Genomic DNA, 16,474 nt, shown 5'->3' with positions numbered 1-16,474 from the left:
CAAGTGACAGAAACAGATGTGTATGACTCTAGCCTTTTGATTACACATATCAAGTATATACACAGTGACACAAATATTCACTTGAACACTGTTAAATGCAAATTAATTAAGCATCGTTAAATATGCAACTAGAAATCACACTTGCCTTCAGCTTCAGTGAAGTGCTTAGAAAAGTTTATTTTATGCTTAGATTATTTTTCTAAAGCATCACAAAATTACACATCCAAACTCTTCAATGGTAGAATATTTAATATTTTAAAGGAGAGGTCTTTAAAGAAAACTGTTGTACATTATGATACTGTAAGTCTAATGGATTCACACAGCAGCAGAACCCAGATGAAAGGGGACATTACAGAAATTGTCTATTACCATAATGGAGAGGTGATCCATTCTAAATATTTATGCTTTTTCCCCTTCTTGTAGCTAACACAGTTCTCTACTGCCGCCGCACACGTCCGCCCACCCCCTCTTTTGCTGTAAGGCGAAAACTCTATTCTTAAACTCTTCAAGGAGTAAAAATACATTAAATGTCCCACCTTGCTGATACCCACCTGTGAAATACCACACAACAGAAAGTACAGTAGAATACGGAGTTTGTCTTTTCAAAAACATAAGACTTTTATGAGTTTAAGACATCAAGCATACATTGACTTTTAAAATCAAGAACTTTCTGTATGAGGACAAATATACATTGAAAACATACACTACAAGATGCTTTTTCCTGAGTAGAATGCTAACTTTATATCAAATTAAGTTCTGTGTATTTTCAAAATGTAAAATACCAAGGCTTTTCCACAAAATCAAATAAAAATCAGGAATGTTCACCTTCACATCCAAAAAAAGTTCAAGTAGAGGTTCAACAAGAATGATGTAAAATCTGAAACAAGTAGCCAAGATTTTACATTATCAGTAGATGCCTCTTCACTTTTAAGGATTCCTCAGTAAACTTCAGTTTGAAACAATTTATTAAAACATGAAAAACATTTCCAGGAAATTATCCAATTTGGAAAATGAAAAATGTAACTCATGGTAAAAAAAATATAAATCATACACTGAACAGAGGAGAACAAAAAGGCAACCAACCTTTTATAGGAATCAAGACAACACCATGGGCTTATAAAATCTTCCTAAACATATTCTGTATTATCATATGTAAAAAACTGTAACTAAAGTAAGGTAGCTTTTATTAGTTGCATGCTCTAAAGCTATGACTAAATTTTGGACTTTACCTCTAAAAGGACCTCAGAGTTGTCACTGAAATACACATTTCTTGAGACAATGGGCAAAGTTCCCATTTATGGGAAATATGTTCTTTTTTTCACACAGTGAAACTGAGAAAAATTGTATCAAATGAGATATCTTTTTCTCTAAAGTAATCCTTAAATACCTCAATAATGCAATACTTGGGAAATGTAATTTTTCAACTCAGACTTGAAAAGGTTATCATGAAACAAACATACAGAAATCTTATTGCTTGGCACCAGATTTTTCAAAAATTAAACAACTGTTTGAACCACCATACTGTTCTCAAATCCTGTTTTTTCAAATAATGTTACTTTTATTTTCTGAAGGGTAGACTGTTCAACCTAATGACAATCTAGACGGAACCCTGCAATGTACAAGCAAGTCACAGTTCACTTCAAGCCAAAAGAAATGATCAATCTTCTGTTTTTGTCAAAATCATATGAATATACTTGTACAAATTAACTAGATTTATCTGTGGCCAATGAAGGAGCCACAGAACGTTGTCTTATGGCATTCTGTGCAAAGTCTGTGTTTATTCCTTCTTTGCTTTCAGGTTCCTCTTCTGAAACATCTTCTTCATCAGCCTCTTGCTCTTCCTCCACTTTTTTCAGAGGTTGAGAAGATTCTAGTAATAATTTTTCTTAAAGATAAAAACCAGAAATGTTCTTTTGTTGATGTATTAGAGTTGTGTTAAAAGTACAATCAAGACACAATTCATATGCCCATAAATTGCTTTGGCATTTATTTATCAATCATGTTTGGATTTCCAAAAGGAAAAAGCTATCTTCAAGAACAAGTGATACTGTCAAAATAACTGGTTTGGAAGATCCATTTTACTGACCAAATTCATTCTTATTAACCACCTATTCATAAACTGAACTGAAATTAATGAACCAGAATTAATGCTGTGCTTATGGATGTTTTAAGAAAACAGACTGCATTAAATATAACTATCTTATATTAACTTGCTATTATTAAATCTTCTAGATAAGAAGTATACTAAGACAAACTTCAATACCACCCTTGTTTTCAGCTCCCAGGAGAACAGGAATCAGACACTTAAGTTGAAGGCTATGTTCCTAGCCATGTTTTTTTTCAAGTGCTTTCATAAAGATGCTTCCACTTCTCCACATATGTAATTTTATTAAGGTGTAATTACAAATAATATAAGATACATACCTTAAGTATACAGCTCAATTAATTTTTTAATACGCACACACACACATATACCCCCCATCCCTTTGTTAATAGGGACTGTTGCTAGTTAACTTAAACTTAGAAGACACCATGTTACTGAGATCCAGAACACAGAATTTGGCCAATGAGCTTTTCTCTGTTCAGTGATCCGAGACCGTCCCTAATCCTAGGCAACCCGGAATGGAGCGGGAAGAAGAACACGAGGGTGCAAGATAGAAGAAATTATGGGAAGGAATTACTGTAAAGTGGACAATCTGTTGTTTGGTCTGTCTAGCATCTCTTTTCCTGTTGGGTTACCCCTTCCCTATGCCACATCCCAGGTGGCTGTGGTGAGCACAAATGACAGTTTAGAGCAGTGGTTCTCCACCAGGGGTGATTCTGCCTCCTAGGGAACACTTGGCTATGTCTGAAGATATTTTTGGTTGCTACAACAGAGAGGGGTGGTGCTACTGGCAACCAGGGGGATGCTGCTGAACATTCAATAATGTACAAAAGACAGTTCATCACGATTAAGAATTATCCAGCCCAAAAGACCAATAGTGCCAAGGTTGAGAAACCCCGGTTTACAGTGACTGTTCTAAAAAGTGAGCCCTCTGCACAAGTGGAATACCCCAGAATTTTTCCAAAAGATAGGTGAGTACAGGGAGAAGTATATTTCCTTCTTACTCTGGGATTATGAGCTATAGCTTTCTATAGTCATTCTATTCTCAGGACTAAAAAGAGCCCAAAATGGAGCAAGCAAAGTCATAGAGAACTGAGCAATTCAGAAACATGAAAACATTTGAGCCCTAGGATCCAATCAACTCTGCCCTCAGACTTCCTGACTATGTGAACCAATAAATTCTGATTTTGCTTAAAGTTAGACTCAGTTGGATCTTTTCCTAGCAACTCAAAATCTAAGCCAAACACACATAATGGAAAACAACTCAAAAAAATCCTGTAGCCTGCTGTAGAAGAGGTAATATCACATTAAAGTATGGATTAGTATCAGTTGTGTCACAGATTACTTAAGAGACAAATCTGTTATTAGGCTTAAGGTTTTTGAAGCAAAATAAATATAAAATGTACATTCACTGACTTGTCTTTTAAGTAATCTGTGCTTATTATATTTTTTCCTACAGGTCAGTGGCCCTTGGTGGATAAAATTATTCCCTCCCCTACCTGTGTCCTTCTTAGCATCAATGCAACTATCTAAGAAATTTTTTTTAAAATCCTGTCAGTTGTTCGACAGACAAGGAATACTGTAAATGCAATCTCCACTGATTTCATTTCAGGAGTTTTGACCTCAGTTTAAGTCCTAAGTCACGAAACGCAACAGAACAGAAATGTCAGGCCAAAAGTCTGGTTTAGGTTCTACTCTCAGCTCTGTCATTTCTGTGTAAACTTGGAAACACAGTTCATCTCTCTGAGCTTTAGTTTCCTCCACCACAAAATGGGAAGAGTATCACTTTTGCAGTCTACTTTAAAGAGCTGCTGAAAAGCAAATGGGACGACAGAAAGTGAAAGGTCTTTACAAACAGCAAATAAGAGGGCCTTCATAACAGTATAATTTTCAAGATTAAAAATAAATGATTGGTAGGTAATCATATTATGATAAACAGCGGTGAATATTCTAATTCTATAAACCCATCATGTAGTAAAATACAATGGCAATGAGAATCCTCAAGCAACTACAGGATTTCCTTTTCCCAATAACCTAACAGAAAAACTTAGACTTGACCAGCATACAAAGAAAAAGCTTCAAATGTGGTCACTATACCAATGAAAAGACTTCAAGAGTGGAATATATTCAACTTTTTTTGACCCAAGTATATTCAAATGGACCCATGAATATCATGGAATTTTCAAACAAACTGACATCAGGTCAATGGTTATCAAATATCTGTAAGTTATATGCAGTGTTAAAATTCTCCACACTATAAAAACCAAAAAAAAAAAAAAAAACTGTTTCTAAATCCAATGGGTTGTCATTCTTACATGAAATATACATCCCTCTTCCCCCACCACTCCATATTGAGAAACCTAAGCTAGAAAGGCAACCTGTTTTATGTGTGATTGTGTTTATTACAGAAATCAATGGGATTATAGTGAATAAAAATAAACATTTAAAAATATACTTACTGGAAGGGTATGGCTGTGGTCTGCGCCTTTTGGAAGGACAAAGGCAATCTACCACAAATATCATGCACTGCAAAAATAAACATAAGAAATATGAATGTACAATATAAAGCTAATGAAACTATATTGAATTATGAAATTCTAAAATATTTTTCTTCCCAGTACTCCGAAAATGAAGTGCTTACAAGTCCTAATAATAGTCCCGAAAGCAGAGTTGCTAAAGCAAACACTGTATATGATCCCCAAACCGGTAATCCAAGGTCTTCAATAAAATAGTTATGGTAAGTCTAAAATCAAAAGAAAAAAATTTAAAGTAAAAACATGGTCATTTCCTAAAAAGTGACAGTGTCAAAATGTTTAAAATAGAAATAAAATTTTAGCACATACCCTGATCCACATAGACAGCTGAAAGAGTGCTGACATACTACTCATCCTAAAATAAAGAGACAAGTGAAAAACTGAATCAGATACACAGCTTTGAAGTAGAATACATGTGTGTTACCTATATCTTCTATTTTTTACTCAATAATTTCTCCAACACAACGGATTTTATTGCTGATGTTACTCAAGATTAGTGATACATCAGTGTTTTCAAGCCCATAATAAGAAGGTTTGTTAATGGAAATAACAGTTTCTGAATTTTTGCTTCTGTTCTTTAAAACACAAAATGGGAATAGGAACAAGGAACTGAAACATGAATCCCTATGTTGTCTCACTGTAGTCTGTGCTAATTAGATTCTATCAGGAAGAGCAGGTGCCTTATTTGGGTTGGGCATGGTGGCTCACTGGGGGAATTCTGACAGTTCAATTCAGAGGTGTAAGGAAAAGGTCCTAAAGATGAACTTTCTTTTTCAAAATACTGCTTAGGGATGATCATGCCCCCACTCCCAGATCCAGAGCATTATCGCTTACACTCTCCATCCTCCAAAGGCAAGTGTGGTAAGAGGACAGGAAGAGACAGCTTAGCCACACCAGGATGAGTCCATGGTGGCCTCAGCAAAACTCAGTATTCCCAGAGGTCTCTCAAATGACCCGTGAGGCCTTGCTCCCCAAGAAAGGTTCAGAAAATGCGCTAGTTATGCCCAATCCTACTACTCCATAGCGAGCTGCTATGGAGAAATGTACCCTCTACCTACATATAAAGCTCAGTGGTTAGTCATGTCATTAGGCTCATTTGTACTATTCGTACAAAAAGCTATCAGACAGGTGGAATAATTCAATCACATTAAATCAAGAACTGAAATCTAAAGGTAGCATGAGTAGGTATATGGTTGAGGCTTCTCATCCAAATGCTAAGCTCAAATGATCGGGACTTCCCTGGTGGTCCAGTGGTTAAAACTCCGCACTCCCAATGCAGGGGGCCGGGATTCAATCCCTTGTCAGGGAACTAGATCCCACGTGCCGCCAACTAAGAGCCCGTATGCCTCAACTAAAGATTCCACATGCCGCAACTAAGACCTGGCACAGCCAAATAAATAAATATTTTAAAAAACAAAACCAAAAACAAAAAACCCCTCAAATGATAGTTTTACCCATTATATCGCTCACACTCTTAGGGGGATTTATTAGTTTTTGATGATACAAATGACCATATTTACAGAGCTAAAATATTCCTAAAAAGACTTTCAGCTTAATTCTATAGAATGCCTCCTTCTACATTAACAAGGATCACAGTATCCACTGGACTTAGAAGATAAAGTCAAATTGAAAATATCACATAGTAAATCTGAACATATCTTAAGAGTCCTAGAATTAAAACTAAGTAAATATGCTTTATTTATATGAAATATATGTCCCAATTAATCCTGAAATAAATAAGAGAAAAACCCCTCATACTTACAAAACAGAACCTGGACCAAGCCATGATGAAACAGGTTCAATACTCTTCCACTCTTTTTCACTTATAAAGTTTATGAAGTCCTTCTTAGTCCTTGGGCCCTGATAGCGCCTAAATTCACCATTTTTACAACTAAAGAAGATCACAAGTAAATATTAATCAGCACCAAATAAATAAACTTTGTTTTGCTATTTCTATAACCTCATTTTACAATCAATCCTAATCTTCAAAATCATCAGCAATGCACAAGTAGCAAATTACACTAATTACCTACCCTTGACATCTTAGCCCCAAATTTAATTAAACACCGAGGTTATATTTTTAAACAATCATAAGTCTTAAGACTGTTATTGTTACTCCTCCAAATAATAAAACTATGAGGTGGGAGGGAGGGAGACGCAAGAGGGAAGAGATATGGGAACATATGTATATGTATAACTGATTCACTTTGTTGTAAAGGAGAAACTAACACACTATTGTAAAACAGTTATATTCCAATAAAGATGTTAAAAAAAAAAAAGAGTGGAATATATTCAACTTTTTTTGACCCAAGTAAATTCAAATGGACCCATGAATATCATGGAATTTTCAAACAAACTGACATCAGGTCAATGGTTATCAAATATCTATAAGTTATATGCAGTGTTAAAATTCTCCACACTATAAAAACCAAAAAAAAAAAAAAACTGTTTCTAAATCCAATGGGTTGTCATTCTTACATGAAATATACATCCCTCTTCCCCCACCACTCCATATTGAGAAACCTAAGCTAGAAAGGCAACCTGTTTTATGTGTGATTGTGTTTATTACAGAAATCAATGGGATTATAGTGAATAAAAATAAACATTTAAAAATATACTTACTGGAAGGGTATGGCTGTGGTCTGCGCCTTTTGGAAGGACAAAGGCAATCTACCACAAATATCATGCACTGCAAAAATAAACATAAGAAATATGAATGTACAATATAAAGCTAATGAAACTATATTGAATTATGAAATTCTAAAATATTTTTCTTCCCAGTACTCCGAAAATGAAGTGCTTACAAGTCCTAATAATAGTCCCGAAAGCAGAGTTGCTAAAGCAAACACTGTATATGATCCCCAAACCGGTAATCCAAGGTCTTCAATAAAATAGTTATGGTAAGTCTAAAATCAAAAGAAAAAAATTTAAAGTAAAAACATGGTCATTTCCTAAAAAGTGACAGTGTCAAAATGTTTAAAATAGAAATAAAATTTTAGCACATACCCTGATCCACATAGACAGCTGAAAGAGTGCTGACATACTACTCATCCTAAAATAAAGAGACAAGTGAAAAACTGAATCAGATACACAGCTTTGAAGTAGAATACATGTGTGTTACCTATATCTTCTATTTTTTACTCAATAATTTCTCCAACACAACGGATTTTATTGCTGATGTTACTCAAGATTAGTGATACATCAGTGTTTTCAAGCCCATAATAAGAAGGTTTGTTAATGGAAATAACAGTTTCTGAATTTTTGCTTCTGTTCTTTAAAACACAAAATGGGAATAGGAACAAGGAACTGAAACATGAATCCCTATGTTGTCTCACTGTAGTCTGTGCTAATTAGATTCTATCAGGAAGAGCAGGTGCCTTATTTGGGTTGGGCATGGTGGCTCACTGGGGGAATTCTGACAGTTCAATTCAGAGGTGTAAGGAAAAGGTCCTAAAGATGAACTTTCTTTTTCAAAATACTGCTTAGGGATGATCATGCCCCCACTCCCAGATCCAGAGCATTATCGCTTACACTCTCCATCCTCCAAAGGCAAGTGTGGTAAGAGGACAGGAAGAGACAGCTTAGCCACACCAGGATGAGTCCATGGTGGCCTCAGCAAAACTCAGTATTCCCAGAGGTCTCTCAAATGACCCGTGAGGCCTTGCTCCCCAAGAAAGGTTCAGAAAATGCGCTAGTTATGCCCAATCCTACTACTCCATAGCGAGCTGCTATGGAGAAATGTACCCTCTACCTACATATAAAGCTCAGTGGTTAGTCATGTCATTAGGCTCATTTGTACTATTCGTACAAAAAGCTATCAGACAGGTGGAATAATTCAATCACATTAAATCAAGAACTGAAATCTAAAGGTAGCATGAGTAGGTATATGGTTGAGGCTTCTCATCCAAATGCTAAGCTCAAATGATCGGGACTTCCCTGGTGGTCCAGTGGTTAAAACTCCGCACTCCCAATGCAGGGGGCCGGGATTCAATCCCTTGTCAGGGAACTAGATCCCACGTGCCGCCAACTAAGAGCCCGTATGCCTCAACTAAAGATTCCACATGCCGCAACTAAGACCTGGCACAGCCAAATAAATAAATATTTTAAAAAACAAAACCAAAAACAAAAAACCCCTCAAATGATAGTTTTACCCATTATATCGCTCACACTCTTAGGGGGATTTATTAGTTTTTGATGATACAAATGACCATATTTACAGAGCTAAAATATTCCTAAAAAGACTTTCAGCTTAATTCTATAGAATGCCTCCTTCTACATTAACAAGGATCACAGTATCCACTGGACTTAGAAGATAAAGTCAAATTGAAAATATCACATAGTAAATCTGAACATATCTTAAGAGTCCTAGAATTAAAACTAAGTAAATATGCTTTATTTATATGAAATATATGTCCCAATTAATCCTGAAATAAATAAGAGAAAAACCCCTCATACTTACAAAACAGAACCTGGACCAAGCCATGATGAAACAGGTTCAATACTCTTCCACTCTTTTTCACTTATAAAGTTTATGAAGTCCTTCTTAGTCCTTGGGCCCTGATAGCGCCTAAATTCACCATTTTTACAACTAAAGAAGATCACAAGTAAATATTAATCAGCACCAAATAAATAAACTTTGTTTTGCTATTTCTATAACCTCATTTTACAATCAATCCTAATCTTCAAAATCATCAGCAATGCACAAGTAGCAAATTACACTAATTACCTACCCTTGACATCTTAGCCCCAAATTTAATTAAACACCGAGGTTATATTTTTAAACAATCATAAGTCTTAAGACTGTTATTGTTACTCCTCCAAATAATAAAACTATGAAACACAGTAAGTAGTTATATGTCAATTATGTCTCAATAAAAAACTGGGGAGAAAAAGAAATGCAGTATGTAGATATATCTCAGAAAATTACTTTTAAGCCACAATACACACATTAAAGAGATGACTTCATGAAAAAGTGGTTAGAATCGCGTCTGACATTTATTATTTATTAGCTATTGTTAAAGAACTTTCACAGCCATCATGCTTTTTTGTTTGTTTGTTTTTGTTTTTTTTTTATTTTTTTGAGCCATCATGCTTTAAGTCGCTAGAGGCATCTGATGCAGTGACATTCGGCTTTGCGTTCTTCCTGACACCCACCTCCTCCTTCCCATTCCCAATGCATGGAGCTCTGTCATAGGATCGTAAGTGCTCTCCCTGTTCCCACATCTTCACCATTTCTAAACTACCTTAAATAATACCACCAGTCTAACTCTACTCAATTAACACTTCAATTTTTATCACTTAAGCACATAAACTTTCCATAGCTCCCCACTACCTACAATAAGATTAGAGGATCCTTTATCCATTCAGAGCCAAAGACAACAAGGAATCCCCCACTCAAAAACCTACAGTTTTGCAGAGAAAATTACATTTGAGCTGTTTTTGAAGGATAGGTAGGATTTCAGCAGGCAGAAATTAGGGGAATGGGCATGATAAACAATGTTACTAAAAGAAAAAGGCAGGAAATTCCAGAAAATTTCAGGGGGTGTTGAGTCAAGGGGGAGACTGACTAGCCAGTTAAGGGGCATGTGGAGAAAAGGACTGAGTAAAAACAGAGAGAAGCACTTACAGAGACAGAGAAGAGCTATTTAAACATATACAAAGGGAATAGTGGCAAATAAAAAGGTATAGGGAAACAGATACAAACATGAAAAAAAGACAAGGAAAATCGAGATACACACAGAACCGCCGACTTCTTGTTTTCGTAACTTTTAAGTGAAGGAGAGAAGTGCCTCCTGGCATTCAACCCACCAGCTAGATGAACATTAAGGTTCAGGGCAGATACAGAGATTTAAGATTTCTTATGGCCAGTTCAGAAGATACAGACAAACTAAAAAACCTGACACTGAAAACTACATAATCTTGTTTATTCTGACTTAACAACCATTTCACCTACCACTGTCCCCAAGGCTGAGCTACAGCACTTTCTAATAGCTAATGTTCGAACATACCATGCTCCTAACTGTTTATGAGACTGTTCTCAGGATGGAATGCTTACTCTGCACTCTTGAAAATGCTACCTCCAAAGTTGAGTTTAAACCCCATATTCTCCAGGAACCAGTCCAAAGCAACAATTTTTTTCCCTTACCAAATTTCCTACAGTACTTGCCACAACTCTGCGCTCATAATCACTTACTAGCTGAATGGTATCACACCATTTCTCGTGCACAGCATCTTCTAAAACAATTACAAATCTTTGGGATCACAGATTGTTTCATGCATCATTCATCTATCTAAAGGCACCTAGGATAGCACTAAGCAAAGTAAGCCTTCTAGTAAACTTACTGAATATAATGCTCTTTAAACATGATCTAGGCTAGAGGTCTACTATTCTGATTACACTATGATGCATCTTTCATAACTAGAGAATCTTCAAATACTTACTGATAAACAGTAGGAAGAGCAGTTATGATAAATCGTCCGCTTAGTCCTACAAATGATAAAGAACTATTAGAAATAAATACAAGAAAGAACACATAGCAGGTTTTATATGGGCCAATCACTACTTAAAAGCTGACTCTGAATTACTTAAATACTAATAGGCAAAGAATATGAAATTATACCTAAAAATAGTTGAGCTCTGTAATATAAACAATGAAAGAAATTCCAATTACGTACTTAAAGCAACTGAAAAAAAACTACTATACATTATCTCCATTTAAAAGTATGTAAAATCTGAATATTGAAGACATTTGTGAATATATATGTATAAACATTTGGTCAATTATACTACTATAAGACTACTAGCAATGAGTCATGGGACAGCACAATATAACTGTGGTCTTAGGTCTAAAATCAAATGAAAAAGAAAAAAAAATCAAATCAAATCAAATGAAATTGCATTTGATAATAAAACACAAACAGAGTTTCTAAGGTATTGTTAAAAATGGAAAATATTATGAATCTTTCAAAAGGTGGGCAATAACAACATCAGCTAACATTATCAACCTTGTGTTAAACACTAAAATAACTAAGAACCAATCTATGACTCAGTTTTCTGATCTGTAAAACGGGGATATTATCTATCCCACAACGTTGTGGAAGGACTACATAATAAATGCAAAACACTTGGAGCAGTACCTGTAACAGTAAGTGCTCACCAAATATTAGTGATTATTACCATTTGGGATAGGGGCAGAATCAAGAATCCAGGTTTACTGTGACCAAGAACAGGTAAGAAGAAGCATCTGTAAGGGCAGGGCCTGACACTTCTCCAGGGGGCCAAGTCAGGAGGCCACAACCATGAGGGCTTTGTAATTAACAGCCAATGTCCTCAAATCATAGTTAACAGATTAAATTTGAAACCCAGTTGCAGAGATTTAGATGACTCACACACAGGGAATGTGACCTTGACTCTACAAAGAACCTCAACCACATGCTCCTTATTCTGAAGTTTGGTATAGATGCAAATATGCTGGGTTAACCAATGTCCATCTGAGCACAATGTTCTAGGCCTTCTCACAGATGTCTTACATACTAGTCTGGGGCCTGAGATGCAAAGGAAAAAAGATCACAGGCAGTTATGTGAGGGAAGAGTCGGGGGAGGGAGATGTCTCCAAGGTCCCTTAGAGCAATACAGAAAAGAAGTAAGCTGCCATACCCAACCAGGGAATCCACTTTTTGCGGCACTTCACACTGAGCCCCCATCAGGGAGGTGGGTAAGTCAGCCTAACCAGCTGATGATAGTTGTTTTTAAAAACTAGTGAAAGTTAAGATCATGCAATGTGGAAAACAGATCAACAGATCACCCCAATCTGCAACGAAACAAAATTAACCATGGACTTACAGTACCTGGCTGCTCTGTGACATCTACTTTTGCAACATTAACCTCAAGATCTTCTCCCCATTCGGCAAAACTTTCCCATTCTGGTTGAAGATTCTGACAAGCAGGACACCATGGCGCATAACTAAGAAATAGTTGTTTAAAAAGTTAAACACTCTAATATGATCATATTGGGATAAAAATTCTAAAAATGTGTAACTTGTGAAGAATATTTTACACTAAAAACAAGATAGCAAACTGGTTAATTTTGTGAAGATGAAAAGGTTTTAAGTGTGAGTCGAACACTCTGGAAATCAAGAACTATGAATTGATAATGCTAATCACAGAAAAGTAATTCTGAGAATAAGTTTTTAAGACACAAGGCCTTTTTCAAGTGCAAAACAACTCTTTAAAAACCTTTGGATTTCTCTTATTATAAGGTGGGCAGAAAGCCAAATTTGGAGTTCATCAGTTTTAACAATGGTATGTGCAGGAGTCACAGGTGCCAAGGTGCTAATAAAAACAGAGGAAGCACCCATGGCTGTGGTGAACAGGAAACACGTGCCTCATCTTAAGGAAGGAAACACTACTTAGATTGACAGGTCCAGGACAGCTGGCCCAGTGCAGCAGGCTATTCTAATTTTAAAGGAGCTGAAAATCTGCATTTTTATGTAAAAATGCTACCTCAAAACTTAACCCAGACACAAACACTAGGCAGGCCAAATGAAATTCTCTGCCCAGACCTTGGTCAATCTCCGGTTTATAAATCTGTGGCCAAGCATATTAGCATTATAATTACTCTTCCGGTATTCAGTCTTAAAAGGCCCTGAATCTTTCCTAGGATTTGATTTTTCCCATTTTATTGTATATTAGCTCATAATTTACCTCAGTTTTTTTTAATGGAACCAGGAAGAATAAAGCCTGTACCTCTTAAACACAAGAGTACAGTTTCTGTACTTCATTCTATTTTCTTGACTATTTTATGAAAATAAAATTCCTAAAAGTAATATGCATTGTGGAACAAGACTAGTACCATACATAAAAGCCAAAGTCCGTAACAATAAATTGAATTACAATGAAAATATCTCTGTAACATAACTCCTGATCAGGGCAGATTTAACGCAGATAACTAACTTGTAATAAGAGCAGACTATCATTAGAAATACTAGATCCTTTTTCAAGTTCCCTTTTGTTTCTTAGGTGCTTTTTAGAGACAACTTCATGTTCAGTAGGCTAGGGGAAAAAAATACTACGGTATGCTCTTAATTTCATACAGATGCTCTAATTCAAATCCTCAAATACTTCACTTCTGACTGCTGTATTGATATAGTTTGATCAAATGAGTTAATAAAAATCTCCTTGAGTAATACTTGACTTAATTTGCATAAAAGTTCATAATCACAATTGCTCAACACATTATTTATGAAACTGTGAATATTTTATGGGCACAATCTAAAACAAGGTACCGAGGACAATGAAACCCAAATGCTGTACCTGGTTATATTTCCTCTCCCCTGCATCTTCAACGGTGCCTGAAAATTCATTTCACTGAGTTACAGATTATATGCATACTATATAAACATTTCCCCTATTGTATCCTGCACATAGATATTCTATGCCTTGTTTGACTTTATGACTCAGGAGTTACTGATGTGACCTTCTGGGTTCTCCCTTGGGGATGTCCACCTCCACCTCCCTCCTTAACTGGCAAACCAACCACCCAGAAAAACACCCGCCTAAACCCTGGTAAGGAAGGGGGTTATTCTAACAACATCTGCATGTCTACCCTGTGTTAGTTTCTGGAGACAAAAAGAAAGCCACTATGGCAATACCTGGACATATTAATTAAAGCTTTTAGATATATCTCTCATCTGTAAAATGCGGGAAATAATACCTACCTTATAGAATTTGTAAAGAATTAAATATGATAACGTATGTAAAGAGCTTAGAAGTGTTTAGTACACAGTTAACAGTCAGTAATGGTGTTTTTCACTAATGAATAATGACTAGTACCACTATTAATACTGCCACCACCGTCACCACCACCACGAATTTAGTGACTAAAGCAAAGGCAGACAGTTTATTATCTACCGATGCAGAAGGGACATTATTATAACGGAATCACCACAGACACATGGTTTTATCTGAACAATAAATGACGACCTGATGCTCTTTTAAGAGTTTATAATCACACTCATACATTAATTTTTTTAATGCAATACTATTTAGAGAGGCATAAGAGCAATAACCCAAGACATTCAGTACTTTGCAAAAACACACACCCAAAAGAAAAATGAAACGTGGGCAAAGAAAACAACAACAAATGATAAAGGGAACGCAGATGTTTAAATAACGCAACTTGAATTTACTTGGCATTTAAAATAAAAATATGCCTAATCCATAAAATAACATTTAAAATAAACAAAAGAGTCTCAAATCCTAACACTGTAAGTGGACTATTTTTTAAGGATAATGAGACAAAAAGAGAAGAGAGGTTCACTCAGTTTCCTCCTTTGTAGAGTTTGGTGAAATAAGTCTGTAAAGCCTCATTCCAAAATAAATCATTGTACAGGAACTAGACAGACCAACCACCCTCAACCCCAAAGCCATGAAGAAAGAGAATTCAATGCTGAACGTAACCTCACAGGCGCACCTCAGTCCTAGCAACCGAACTAGGGTGCACACTTTTGAAGAAACTTAAGAGTATCCCCTGGTCAGAAACGAAGAAGGGGTGGGACCAAGGCTGCGGAGGATCCCAAGAGGAGTTAGGCGATCGCGAGAAGTCGGGGGCTCCCGCCCCGCGCCTCGGAGTCGCAGTCCCGGGGAGTCTGGGACTCGCATGAGACGAACGGGGATGAAATCGGCGGTCCAGACTTGGAACTAGGGCCCCGGCCCACCGAGGGGGCCCCGAGACCGCCGCCCCGCACTCACAATTCTATCATCCACTCTCCTTCCAGCAACTCTCTCCAGTTCTCGTCCGTGATGATCCGCACGTCGCTCCGCCGCCCGTGGGTCCAGGGAGCCCCCCAAAGCAACAGCAGCAGCACTGCTACGGGGATCTTGAGACTCCCGGAGGGCGCCATGTCGGCCCCTTGCCTACCCACAGCAAGCGCGGCAGCCCTCACTCCGCGAAGCGGCTCCTCACTTCCGCCCGCGCGGGCTAATCGGCTCATGCGCATGAGCGCGGCGGCGCGCCCGCGCGCCTTGAGAACTCTCAATACGCATGACGAAGCCAGGTCCTAGTGGGTTGGTGGAGCAGAGAAAAAGGGAGCGCGCCTGTTCCCTAGTGCGCATGACAGAAAAGGGGTCTCTTGTCCTACCTTCTGCTACGCTCTAAACCGTTTCGGAGGAAGAGTGAACGGAGGGCGTGGTGTAGAAAGGGGGGCGGGACTTCGGAGAGGAGCTGCTTAAAAATTTGCCTCAGGATTTTGGCGCCGAATGATTGGCATTTATACTTAACGAAGGCAGTGGGTAAGTTTACACTAAAGCAGTTTCCAGTTAAATGCCCGTCAGAGTTATCTTTTGTTTCCTTTGAAAATTTTTTTGTTTCCTTTGAAAATTTGGGAAGCTAATGGATGTTTGTATGAGTCCGAATATTGGTTTACTTCTGGGGTATTTATAGACTGTAAAGGGGTACAAGAGAACCTTATGGGTTCACTTTGTATTCTGTATCTTGGTCTGAACAATGCTTACACAGGTGTACGCATACCTAAAAAACCATTGAGACTGTATAGCTCAGGGAACTCTACTCAGTGCTCTGTGGTGACTTAAATCGGAAGGAAATCCAAAAAAAGGGGATATATGTATACTTATAGCTGATTCACTTTGCTGTACAGCAGAAACTAACACAACATTGAAAAGCAACTATACTCCACTAAAAATTAATTTAATCAAAAAAACAAAAAACCATTGAGCTATACGTGTTTAGTGCACTTAGGATGTATATTATGCACTTTAGGATGTATATGATCCCTCAGTTTTTTGTAATGCAGTAGTTACAGAGATGCTAAATCAGAA

General features: G+C 37.1%; 1 protein-coding gene and 1 non-coding gene across 3 annotated transcripts; both read right to left on the bottom strand.

Moving 5' to 3' along the window:
* Positions 1 to 215: 215 nt before the first annotated feature.
* On the bottom strand, positions 216 to 15,636 carry TMX1 (thioredoxin related transmembrane protein 1). Of its 2 annotated transcripts, XM_007116617.3 has the most exons (8): positions 15,389 to 15,634; positions 12,487 to 12,602; positions 11,080 to 11,125; positions 9,098 to 9,226; positions 7,645 to 7,690; positions 7,443 to 7,544; positions 7,261 to 7,327; positions 216 to 1,885 (listed from the first exon to the last, which is right to left on the bottom strand). In XM_007116617.3, exons 1-8 carry the CDS (start codon positions 15,628 to 15,630, stop codon positions 1,704 to 1,706), a joined length of 930 nt encoding a protein of 309 aa, XP_007116679.2. In that variant the 5' UTR covers positions 15,631 to 15,634; the 3' UTR covers positions 216 to 1,703. The 2 variants fall into 2 exon arrangements, with proteins under 2 accessions (XP_007116679.2, XP_054944404.1); XM_055088429.1 differs by lacking the exon at positions 216 to 1,885 and having other exon boundaries at positions 7,043 to 7,327; positions 15,389 to 15,636.
* On the bottom strand, positions 12,243 to 12,377 carry LOC112063543 (small nucleolar RNA SNORA70). Its single transcript, XR_002891048.1, has one exon. It is a non-coding gene; the product is annotated as a small nucleolar RNA SNORA70 (small nucleolar RNA).
* Positions 15,637 to 16,474: the final 838 nt, after the last annotated feature.

This window comes from Physeter macrocephalus, chromosome 11 (assembly GCF_002837175.3).
Source record: "Physeter macrocephalus isolate SW-GA chromosome 11, ASM283717v5, whole genome shotgun sequence".
Lineage (NCBI taxonomy): Eukaryota > Metazoa > Chordata > Mammalia > Artiodactyla > Physeteridae > Physeter > Physeter macrocephalus.
This window is presented reverse-complemented; position numbering and strand designations above follow the sequence as displayed.

Bases quoted from the DNA above. Each gene is read 5' to 3' on its own strand.
- TMX1 (XM_055088429.1), bottom strand. From the start codon at position 15,636: ATGCGCATGAGCCGATTAGCCCGCGCGGGCGGAAGTGAGGAGCCGCTT. The intron at 7,545-7,644 runs GTATGTGCTAAA...TTTTGATTTTAG, and splicing joins AGCTGTCTATGTGGATCAGG to ACTTACCATAACTATTTTAT. The intron at 7,328-7,442 runs GTAAGCACTTCA...TTATTTTTGCAG, and splicing joins CGGGACTATTATTAGGACTT to TGCATGATATTTGTGGTAGA.